General features: G+C 33.3%; 1 protein-coding gene and 1 long non-coding RNA gene across 2 annotated transcripts in view; one reads left to right on the top strand and one right to left on the bottom strand.

Annotated features, from left to right (window-relative positions):
• Nucleotides 1–12,616, top strand: part of LOC114935864 (uncharacterized) — a 237,976-nt gene that overhangs the window by 81,517 nt on the left and 143,843 nt on the right. The window lies entirely within an intron of this gene.
• On the bottom strand, nucleotides 9,108–10,948 carry LOC114935863 (uncharacterized). Its single transcript, XM_085480568.1, has 4 exons — nucleotides 10,806–10,948; nucleotides 10,149–10,420; nucleotides 9,846–10,004; nucleotides 9,108–9,595 (listed from the first exon to the last, which is right to left on the bottom strand). The coding sequence occupies exons 2-4, from the start codon at nucleotides 10,414–10,416 to the stop codon at nucleotides 9,498–9,500; spliced, it is 525 nt and encodes a 174-aa protein (XP_085336694.1). The 5' UTR covers nucleotides 10,417–10,420; nucleotides 10,806–10,948; the 3' UTR covers nucleotides 9,108–9,497.

A 12,616-nucleotide genomic window follows, 5' to 3' on the forward strand; every position in this document is an offset into this window, starting at 1 on the left:
GGGATAAAGTTATATATATTAATATCTAAACTAATAATATCATTTTATAAATGTTGCAAAAATTATAGAAAATTAGATTTTAATTTACATTTTTTTTAAACTCAGACTTGCACGAAGAAATTATGATGCATACATGTATATATATATATATATATTTTTTTTTTTTTTAAATAATAATTTTATTTAAACAATTATTACTAAATCAATGAGTTAAATAATTTGTATTATTTACTAATTTATTTAATTTAATAATTAGTCATAAATGATATTGTTAATTAAATATTTGAAATGTTTAAAAAATGTACCTACTTTACATGACTACTCGATCAGTTTTTCTAGTTTTACATAATTTGACATCTCGCGACAAATTTGAGGATGATTGCGCGGCAGCCGCATTATCGAAAGACATATATTGACTTAAAGAAGAGAGATACGCCTCTTGTGTCTAAATATAAGCGTACGTGTGGGCTTTTACCGTAGCGGTGAATTTTATTTCCGTCGTAAAATCAATCTACGAGAAGGGCGAACGGGCGATATAATTAGCAGTGGTGGAAAAAATGGACGTCAAATGGGGCGGTTAATGCGCCCTTCGGTCAAAATAAGTGATAGTGATGGTGGTGGGGGCAATGATCGATCGTGCTTTATTTTCAGGAATCTTTTCTTCGTCTTTGCACGCGCAATTATTATCGAATCATAAAGACGTTAGGCTACATAACATTTCCTCGAGTTTCTTCGCAAATCGGTTACAAGCATATTTATTGCAAAAAAATTTGAAATTAATTGCAAACTATTTTCTTTTTTTCCACCATTTTTTTCTCATCATTATTTTAGCTCATAATTTAATGATCCATATATATGTGGCAAATTGCGTTTAGGCAAAATATATAGCGCGAAAATATTGAAATAGTAATCTTTTTTTATCCGAAAATTTATTCTCTCTTTCAACATTAGAACCAATTTTTCATGATAATAGGGGATCGGACTTTTAATTGCCCTTGGAGTGATGTATATTTTCCTTCACATTGTAAATCGACATTGCTTTTTCCTCTTCGCATCTGGGAATATTCCTTTACGCGATGCATTTTGCGTGGCGAAAGATCGCAAATCACAAAGGCGTTTCTGAGTAACGACTCGCAATTAATTACCCGCAAGAGACAAGCGTCATTGCGGTTTCGCCGACCTTGCGCGTCACCCCACGAAATATTGCATCGATTCCGCGAGCCGGCGAGCGTTGAACTTTCGTCGAAGAGTAAATCGCGAATCGCATGTCGCGCTCATTCTTTCGCGACGAGATTCTCTTTCCTCCTTCCTCCTCTGATCGACTCGTCGCTTGATACATCTGATGATAACAGTTGCGTCATGTTGCGCAATCATTGTTTACGTCCATCGTTAACAATAATATCAGCCGCCTCGCAAATCGAGGTGAGGTCTTTATAAATATAGAAATTACCATGCGCAGTTGCGTTTCTAGCTCACCTAAGCCTGTACTTTTTTCCTTAAGAGTTAATCTCAGAATAACGGAAAATTAATCTTGAATATTATATTATCGTCGAGTGTTTAATTATAACATTTGAAATATCTGAAATAATAATATATAATATAAGACTTATACCTTTTTTTGACGATTAATCGAAACCTGTTGAAACATTATTTTAAATAAAAATTCTCGATATTTTTTACGACTATTAATTTAATTAATAATTTTAGTTAGTGCATTTTAAATAAATATTTTCTATATATTTGCATTTATTATTAGTCTCATAAAGAAGATAACATTTTTGAAAAATAATTTAATTTTAGTAAAATTATTGAAATAATAATTTTAGTTGATTTTGAAATTAGTTTTGCAAATAAGAGCCGTAATCCAAATAGAGATATTTGATTATCGATGAAATATTTGAAAGATGATTGATATTTTTTCTTCTCTAATTTCTCTCTTATTAGTATAAAAAAATACCTGTCTCTTGCGAAAAGCGCACACATTGCATTTGCTGTAATAAAAGCCGCAGGTGCATAAATTTGCGGCAGTGGTGCATATGCAATCCTTGGAATGCATTCATTGTCTCGATAACATTGTTTGACACTTCGCGGCGTGATGTTGACCGGTTCGACGACCGACGATCGCGTCGCATTCTCTTATCAAAACACGGTCGAGTATTTTCGCAGTAGTGCAGTCTAGACTTTTATTAAATAAACACGCAATCGTCACTGCGTGAACTGGCTGCCGTTGCGAGACAAATTGCGTAGAAGTTGCTGAATGCGATGTGTTCATTGCGAGGCAATCGCCGAATAGTTCTAATCCAAATGTTATTATTATTTTAATTTTGAACAATTAAATTTTTAATTTTCCGAAACAGAAATTAGAATTATATGAAAAATTAACGAAATCAATGAAAAAAGAAATGTAATATAATAAAATTAATGTAATATAATAAAACGTTGTTATACATATAATTAAAGAAGCTAATAATTTTTTCCGTATTATGAAAGAGAGACTACAGAATATTAATTAATATTATTATTCTTCTACTGATTTATTGAAAAATAAAATTTTGTAAATGTACGTATTTTAAATCAGTTTTGTCATTTATTACGATGCTTTAATGTGATCGATAATAATCGTTTTGAAGAAGCAAAATAATGATTTTCATCTATAATGATGCGTTTACGAAATAAGCCACACTTATCGCTCGTTTACTCAATCGTTCGTGTATTCTTAATTAAAATCGTCTGCTCGGCATAGTATCTCGCCAATTAACAAGTTTGTAATAAATTACTGTTTTTACCTAGCGTTGAGTTACATAACTACGTACGATTAACATATTAACTGCACTTTGCGCACATAAATGCATATATTTACCTCATCATTGTTGCATTTTTTCAATTTTTTATTTAAGAGAATTGCTACAATTAATGTACTGATCTCTGAAAAATATTAAGTGTAAAATATATAGCGAAATATTTTTAATTAATAGAAATTGATTAAAAATAAATTTTTTTATATTTTATCTATGAAAGGTGTAAAACTGACACATCTATATGATTTTAATATTAATTTTTAACTTTGTATTCAGTGAACAAAATTTGAGTCAACATCGATATTATCAAAGTCATACTTAAGCTACAGATTGTAAATGTAATGCATTTCTGATGCAAATGATGCATATATTAATTCGATGCATTATCAAAGAGGGACTGTTATATTTCTCGACGATCGAACATCGTACCTTATTAATTAATTCAATTACAATTAAAAATACAATTAAAAAATCTTTTCAATAATATATATTACATATGGCTGCGAAACTTTCAACAATTTTTTCTCGAAATATGCAATTTCTTACCGTGTTTCTTTGTGGTTGCGTCGCATTCGAATCACCATTGATGTAAAATGTCGCGACATTCCTTTGCGGCGAATGACTATATTTAAATGCCGCGCTATTATGCATGCAGTTACATCACGCCCCGATTAAAATAGCAAATTCGCGGAGCGGCGGAGTGCAACGCCGATAAGAGCGATTCGGGATGGTCGCGCAGCTGCACATCGTAACCGCGATAAAACCGCTATCAATTCTCGACGACGACGACGACGACGACAACGACGACGACGATGTCTACAAATATGTTTGCGACGACTGCACTCGTCGGTATTCGCTCGTTACTCGAGTACTATACTTGCACCTCCTTGACTTTGCACTTTGCACCATGCACTATAAAATGTTCGTGCGCGCGTACTTTATCAACACTATCAATTTCCTCTCTCTCTCTCTCTCTCTCTCTCTTTCTCTGTCTGTCTCTGTAGGTACAGGATAGATTATAAATATAAATTTAAAATCAAGAGGAGCTATATTAAATTTGAAATTTTTTTTATTTTAATTAGGTTTTGAATGAAATTAATGCGATCGAGGTCACGTGGAGACATTAAGTCGCACTGTTGTAATACGAGAGTCATTTATCGCGAGTTTATGGAGTTATTAAAGCATCGTGGTGAACCGTAAAGTTCTCTATAGATAAATGAGAAGACGAAGGGCGTAATTGAAAAATGATGCTTGACGACTGCGATTATTTGATATGCATTCGCAATCGTTTTGCAAGTTTTATTTATATAACAAGCGAGCCGTGAATAGTCACGGTACGCATCAATTATGTATCATTTTAAAAATTTGAATCAAAATAATTTTTTATAATTAATTGCATAATTAAATGTGAGCAAAAATTAAAATATATTATTTAGTGGGATATAAATGAAAAAGCGGTAAAATAATTTTATAGCGTAGATATTACTGCGTGATTGACAATTTTCATTAATCTTTGCGTGAACGTTTGTATATACTTAAATTTCTCTTTAATCATTCTTTCGCGTTCACAGTTTTTTTCCACTATTCTTTATATTTATATTACCGCATTTAATTTTTAATTTGCAAATAATTTTGTTCTTTATACTTTTACAATTCTCTTAAGAAATGTCAGAAACACATACGCACATACGCAGTCATTTATAGTCTAAGGTTGGGTAATTGACGTAATCATCTCTTACAATAGGTCATCCTATAAATAACAACTTTATTCATAGTAATAGATCGCGTTTTTTTATTGTAACAGAATTTACTTATTGCCATATCAAACCTGAAAATAGATCCAATATAGAGCTCATATTATATTAATAACTCGATTTATAAATTAATTAAATCGTCTATCTTGATAGAAGCACGTTTATGTTTAGCTCCAAGTTAAGCTCGTAGATATTACTTCCGGTATACGAGCGATTCGATTATCTCAAAAATTCTCACGTATGAATTAAATTAAAATATGTGTCGGATGACAATCGTACATAAATCGTATATGCGGCCAGGGCATGTATTTTCTGCATCTCTTATGGAGTTGACATAACAACTCGCGTATACATGCTTCCATCGTTGTGATGACTGGAAAAAGTAGGTTTCTGGAGCAGAGAGAGAGAGAGAGAGAGAGAGAGACGAGAGGAAGGTCCGGGCTTCTCTCTATACGCTCTCCGAAGGCCCGCGAAGAAACGCAATAGCGGAACAGAGCCGCGATAAGTGTTACACACACGCGATGAGAGTCGGCTCGTTTTTTTTTTTTTTTTTTTTTTTGTGTATGTGGTTCGTTATTTTTCTCGAACGTTATCACCCCTCGCTTCTTCCAATAATAGCAATTGCTTCAATAATAATTACCTTTGACGATAACAACAATAATACCTATCGTATCATCGCGAGCATTAACGACGAATAAAAGAGAAATGAACGATAATAATAATTTGTAACAACCGATCGGTTTCTCGAAAATAATAATCTGCCGCACGTATACGTATTTTTCCAAGATTACGCAAGACGCTCGGGAGAGACGTTCGATCTCTCCAGCCTCTTTGTGAAAAACTTTTCTTTATTTATTTTTACGTATCTCGGTCGTCAAAGGAGAGCGGGAGATGAAAATAATCATCCTCGCGCGCGAACATAATAACGTTAGACGCGTGGGCGTCTTTATGCAAAGATTTTTCGTAGAGAGCGAAGAAACGCCTGTGTCCCCGCAACTATTACGGTCGAGAGAGCTCGTTAAAAAGATTACTCCTTCTCGCATTTATAGAATCGCACAATTTCTGCTTCTAATTTTAACGAGGCTTCACGAAAAACGTATTATGTCCTTAGAAGAAGTTTTATTTTGTTCTCTAAAGTTATTTCTTTCGACGATATATATGTATGTTATATTGAATTTATTTATATATTTTTACCAGAGAACCTTTCTGAATCTTTAATATTAGAAAAATCAGATATATATCTCATATTATGTAAAATTAAAATTACACTTAAAAAAATTAGTGAGAAATAGTCTCTATTTTTTATTTTTAATATAAAATACGTGTTACATATATTTACAAAAAATGCATGAACTTATATTGAAATAGGTACTGCAAAAAATGCAGATGCAATTGTTATATAGAAGAGTGACGCATCTCGCGAGAAAGCCGCGCGGGCGTTTTGCAGTGGCTCTCTCTCTCTTTCTTTCTCTCTCTATGTCTGGGAACAGACATGTCCAAGTATTCTTACGTAAGAATCTTCTGCTGTCGCGCACCACGTGTACCGGCGATCACGTTATAGCGAGCGGAATCCGATAAAAGCCCTGCGTCAGGACCCTGCGCCGACGCGACGTGTGTGAGCACGTGCGAATCTGCAGTTGCATAGCCGCGATTCTTTCGACACTCTGGTGTCACGGGACGGACGCGTGACTCGGTGTCACGGGACGATTTGTGAAAACGGACACAATAATGCACGCGCACGTGTGATCGCGCGTGTGAAGCGGAGAATACCTCTTCTTATTTGTACGTTGGAAAACAAAAACGTCGACGTAATCTCCTTTCATCCCGTTATAGCAAATATACATATATACTAAATATTGAGAATGTATAACAGCTATCGAGGTCTCGCTGCGCTTCTTCGATTTAATTTTCGATTACGTTTGCGCGACAGATGCTCATCGTGCAGTTGCCTGCCATAAATAACGGGAGCGCAATGTGCTCTCGAGATGCTTAAAAATAACCCGCCTTATGAAGAAAATGAAGCGAATCTCGTGCGCTCTGACGGATTCGTGACGGATGCTGTGACGCGTGAAATTTTCAGGAATAATTTGAAAACAACCACACGCAGGCGAATTTCTCGCCGCGATTATGTCTCACAATATCAACGCAATTAGCGCTGATATTGATATACGACGAATGATTCACGTGCCTCTTTCAATTGGCTTTTCACATTCTTTCTTAAAAGTAGGTTGGCGAATAAAGGTGGGAGAGCAATTTGTATGATCTGGTAATTTTACAAATAATTTGATAAAAGGGTACGAATGTGTTCACATAATAGCCTTTTATTATGAAATTTATCCATGAGTTTGAAAATGTGTTGAAATGTAAGTACATTAATTCGACGAATCTAGTGAGTAAACTATCGCAAACAGTATTCAAGTAAGATATTATTTGAAAATTAATTTTCCCTGAGAATGATGATAGATGAACAAATAGGTATGGGAAATCTTGATTGAAATTACAAGTTGGACGAGACGTGTGTCGATTTTGATCTAAGCTCGACGAGGACGCCGAGGAACGAGTATGATAACGTAACTCAAATACTAATTATACGCTATAAGCATTGCCATTATGCGAGCATAAGTGCTCCCACCTGGATTCCCGGACAATGTGACTGGACGTCAGAGAGAGAAAGAGAGAGAGAGAGACCTTTGTGGAGTTTGTCTTACTCAACTCGCGTAAGCAGCGAGCCTAAGCGAAATGTCGTAACGCACAGCCGCAAACGAGCTAAATTATCGTTAACGGTAAAACTAGCGATAGAAATATTCGCCGCGAATAGAAGCCTGCGATTTAAAATTGATTCTCATTATCCATACACGGGGCCGTTGCCGTGTAATCGTCTAGAAAATTCACCGCCCCATAAAACATTCATATTCCCCGCGAAGTCTTCGAAGCGATGTGCTTGCGTCATCAAGGAGAAAAAGAAGACCGCATGTTAATATAAACAGTTACTCTTCACGTCCTAGATTCGGCAAGTGTGAGCTTGATTCTCTATAATAGCGACGATATTCCTTGTAATTCTATTTAACTTTACTTTCTCTTTGCATATCATACGAATTCAAGAGAATTCTACGAGTAACTTTCAAGTAGAATTTTATTTAGATATCAATTTAATTTAGATAAAGAAATAAGGCAATTTAAGATACTAATCTGAGGAAAACGGAAAAAATTTAATCGAAAGATTAGCGCGGAAGAAAATAAATGTAGACTTGAAAAAATATTTGTCTTGAATCTCGAAGATTGATAAACATTAAATAGCTTTATTCGATATCTGTATGAGATCTCGTAAATAATAATACATTTATCAATATTTTTTACCTTTACATATTACAATATATATACAATATATTTTTCTTTTCTCTCTCTTTATTTCTTTTAACATGTATAATATTTTTATATACATACTTGCATTTCTATGCACTCTCTCGGAACTATCTCGGCAGTTTGCAGTTAGCGCAAATGCAGTGTAGGTGATTGGCGAGAGCCTATTATGTCACAATTTGTAGTTGCAGTGGCAAGGTAGAGCCGAGCCATGAACCCAATAACAACACGTTGCACAGGCGCACGTGACCGATTCTCTTCGCAGAGGTTTTCCCGCGCATTATTCTCGCCTTTCCTCTAACTTTTTAGTGCTACAAGCGAAATATAATAACCTTCTCGTGATCATTCTTGAAAGAATAAGCACAATTTTTCTCAATAATACAAAAATATATTTCGTCACAATTTACATTTAATTATTATATAATTATTATAGGGAGAAAGAAGGGAAACAATTAATTATTTCTTATTTCATTCCTTTTTATTCTTTTCATTCCTTTTTCTCTTTATTAATAGTTTTAGATAATATAATTTTTTCGCAATGATAAGATATTATTTCCGTAAGCTGAAATAGATCAGCGCGAGGGTGAAGTATCGCCTATATCTTATTATTCGCGCGATAATGACGTTTCCATTTTATACATACATACATATATATATAGAACACGTAGAACGCGCGTGTTCGCGAACACCGTTACAGGCGACGTAGACAATCTTATCTGAATATATATGTATGTTTACATATCATTGCGCGGGATTTCAGTCCTGTTTTCCCCTTCCAAGGTTCCAGGCGTGAAGTAATCTCTTATTTCGATTTTATCTGCGTTACGTAATCGCATTCCAGTTACGCATCGTTTTAATGAAATGTACCTTTATAAGTAAGGGCTGATTTATAATATATGTACATTCATTTTTTATCATGTGTTTATCGTGATTTTGATTTAACACTTATTAAATTCTATTATTATAATATACAATAATTGAACTGTGTGTGTGTAGTTTATATTTAAATATTATAAGAAGTTTTCATATCTCTGGTACATATTAGATTTTCTTTATTAATTAATATATTGTTTTATTTTATATTTTTCTGGGAAGGACCAATGAATTTTACAATTTATAAAATGGGAAATATTATTAAAATTTTTTTCAAAAAAATCATTAAAATTATCGTAAAAATTTTGATATTCGCGCTTACATAAAATAATAATTGCATGAAAAATGCATACTCTTTTTTAAATTTTAATTAATTACTTATATATTATATTATAACTATTTATTGTGTGTACAAAAACAAATTGTGATAAAATATCAAGATCAAGTTTTGAAGTAAATAATATACATATAACTGAATATTCAATTATGTGTATACATGTATGTATATTTTGTTACAATATATTTTATAGCAATTCTTTTAAGCGGAACAAATTTGACTTAATATTACAATACGAGTATAAATATATTTTATCGCAATTTGTTTTTCTATGTGCACAATACATTTTTCTTAACGTATAATACGATAAGTAATTATATTATATTTGAATAATTGTAAGTAATTTATCGGGATTATTTTCGTAACTGTGAGGTTTTATTTTGCAACGTGATGTTGACGGATATTTTCGTCGCAATCACAGATATGTTCATCACTGCTAGAATTATTCAGGAATGAAGACGATGACGAATGACCTTTAAAACAATTAATCAAATTAGTTTTAGATAGTTAAAATTTGAAATCGAGTCTTAAGGTTTTAAAGAGTGAAAGAAATAATGTAAAATTTTACATGAAAGTAACACAATGATAAAAGTGTAAATTATTATGCAGCAAGAATACAATAAATAAAAAATGTATAAGATGGAAATATAGTTCAAGTACTATATACATATATATATAGTTTTTTAATTGCGGTACTTAGGTCTATACATATTTCTCACATACTTTCAGAAGATTTTCTCGTGCGCTTCGTTGAAGTTTTCTTACTATTAAACGATTTAGCTTTCCTCAACTTTTTCCGTTTATTTTTACTCTTGTATTGTTTGTTGTCGCAATGATCGGAAGAATCAGATGAATAATTATTTTTCAAAAACTTCTTGTTTTCTAAATTGAAAGAAATATGTATTTAATAATTAGACGAATTAATCTCAGGGTATCAAATTAAAGTTGATATAACTATTATAATTAAAATTTAGATTATAATATATTTAGCTTTGTAGTGAGAATTCTGTAACATATTTTCGGAACCTTCCAGCTCTTCTTTCTTTGAATTTTCATTCTCAAATGTTTTCGCACACATTTTGGACATTTCTTCTCTCATTCTCCTTGCTTTACTCTTTAGCATCGTCTTTGGCTTATAATCGCCGTAGCTGCAGCTTTCATTATCGCAGCTGCAAGTACGAGTAGTAACAGTCGAAGTAAATGAGCTACTATCCGATGAGGATAAAGAATCGGATTCTGCGAAACAGCAACAAAAGTTACTCGGTACTTTCCAATTTTCATCTTCCGCTGGCATTTTTCTGAAAAAAATATTTGCAATAGCATTTAAATATCGAATAAATTTGTTGAAGTTTCTACGCTATGCGCATAAAATATTACAAATGATTTCAACTTCTTTATAAGTTATCGAATAATAAAATAACGTTAATTATTTTTTTTTTTCGATCGAATAACGCATGTATTACTAGATATTTTTTATAACTCGGAGGACAAGTAATTGCAAGAACAATTATAATATAAATGAAGAAAGATAAAGATTGTACATATGTACAACATATAATAAATCTCGTCAAATCTCGCAAAAAAAGTGGAATCTGATTTAATCCAACATAAGTATCACAATTTATCTGCAATCTATTAGGCACTTTGCATTTGTTCAATAAATATTAGAGATCTATCACATACTATTAAATTTTATCACACTTGAATCGAATTATAACACAAAAGGAAACGTTTCAGAGAATATGCGAGGACGACAACTGACATGATAACTTTACACAATATTTTGAATTCTTTTTCTTACAGTATTTGCCGTTGTAACCTTTCGGTATAAATATTTTTACATGAAATAAATACATATACAGATGTACTATATTATTTTAAATATACATATGTAATAAAGAGAAGTAAAACAATTTAAACTATTGCGCGATCGTAAATGATTGTCGTCTTTACATATTCATATTTCTGATCAGTTTTTTTGGCTAAAGTATCAGCGAAAAGAGCTCTATATCAAGATATATAATAATGCACAATGCACCGATAATATCGTGATGTATTGATTTCTGTGTAAAATAGAAATATTGTTTGCGAAATTGCGAGTGCAACGTGTGGGCGTGTTGCGCCAAGTTATGCCATATTACACAGATCATTATGCAACGCGTGTATATTGACGCAATTCAGATCTGATCGCAGGCACGAGAATCGATCCATGGGAAATCTTGAATTACACGTTTTATATATCTCGTTTGCGCCGCCGTCGCCGCCGCCGCTGCTGCTATTGAGTAGTTGAATTGAAAGGGCCGTCGTGACTGCGATTACGTTAATTTCTTCGCTTATGATAATGGCACAGGGCGGCCTTGTGCTCGTAAATTTTCGTTTCATAACCGGAGGAATTACATATTGACACGCTTGGCGAGTCCGGCCGTGCCGAGAATCTAGCTAGATCTACATTGTGCGCGAAAAAGTCTAAATTTGACAGCCTTTAAAGATCAAATGAAATTTTTATCTTTAAATGTCAATTTTGTGTATCGAAAAATTGTTTATCGGAATTTCTTTGACATTTATTTGAAGCTAAATTTTATAGTCCTCATTTTTAACGAAGCTAATTTTCTTTTTCGAAGAATCTAATCGGTTTGATTCTTTTTAACATAATTTTAATATATCTTACATACAAATTAAATCTAGATGTACTTATCTCTTAAAAATTAACTGTGATTGTGTAATGTTTTTGACGAGATTTCTGTAGACATTTCGAAAACCATTCGGAAAATACAATTTGATTCGATAGCTGCGAGCAAGGGTGATGAATGTTTACGGTGTTCCATAGGGTGCGTCAGAATAGCGTGACTCAGTCGTTACGGGGATGACGTAAGAAAATGGGGATTTTTCACGGTTTCCCAGGAAAGGAAGCGAGAGAAAGGCATTAGCGTGATATCTTTAATCTTTCTATTTCTAGATTTCTATTTATATATGTATAAGCATTAGGGACCGGAAATACGCCCTCGAAATTAAGCAACGTCGCCATGTCTCAACGAAATGACATGTATAATTATTCTTAATTGGAAAAGCAGAGAGATATACGTTATTTTTATAAATATAAAAACCTGTCCATCTCTGTAATGAATTAATGCAATTAAATAAAACCGGTATTTGCTCATAGATTTCAATGTATATAACGTGTCGGAAAAAGTGAAAAGGTGTTTGAATAAACTTGGAAAAAATGATATAAAGTGACATTTCATTGGCAATGCTAATCATGCGTTTGGATCATCGCGAGTTGTAAATTGGAAGCGAAGGCATGTGCAGGAGTTACGAATTCGCTCTCGCAATTCTCGACACGAAATCGCGAAGACGAGGTGATTGTGCAGCGTTTTTCCACCTACGAGCGGTAAAAGTACGGTCCGTTATAGATCGTGACGGGACGTCTGTCGTGACTGTCGTGCTTATGCAACTCTCGGATTTGTAGATTCTGATTTAAGCCATCGCGAGCGTAC

Source organism: Nylanderia fulva, unplaced genomic scaffold (genome assembly GCF_048542155.1).
Source record: "Nylanderia fulva isolate GAGA-0341 unplaced genomic scaffold, ASM4854215v1 Scaffold15, whole genome shotgun sequence".
Lineage (NCBI taxonomy): Eukaryota > Metazoa > Arthropoda > Insecta > Hymenoptera > Formicidae > Nylanderia > Nylanderia fulva.

Bases quoted from the DNA above. Each gene is read 5' to 3' on its own strand.
- LOC114935863 (XM_085480568.1), bottom strand. From the start codon at position 10,416: ATGCCAGCGGAAGATGAAAATTGGAAAGTACCGAGTAACTTTTGTTGC. The intron at 10,005-10,148 runs GTTCCGAAAATA...CTTTCAATTTAG, and splicing joins AAAGAAAGAAGAGCTGGAAG to AAAACAAGAAGTTTTTGAAA. The intron at 9,596-9,845 runs GTATGTGAGAAA...ATTGTTTTAAAG, and splicing joins CACGAGAAAATCTTCTGAAA to GTCATTCGTCATCGTCTTCA.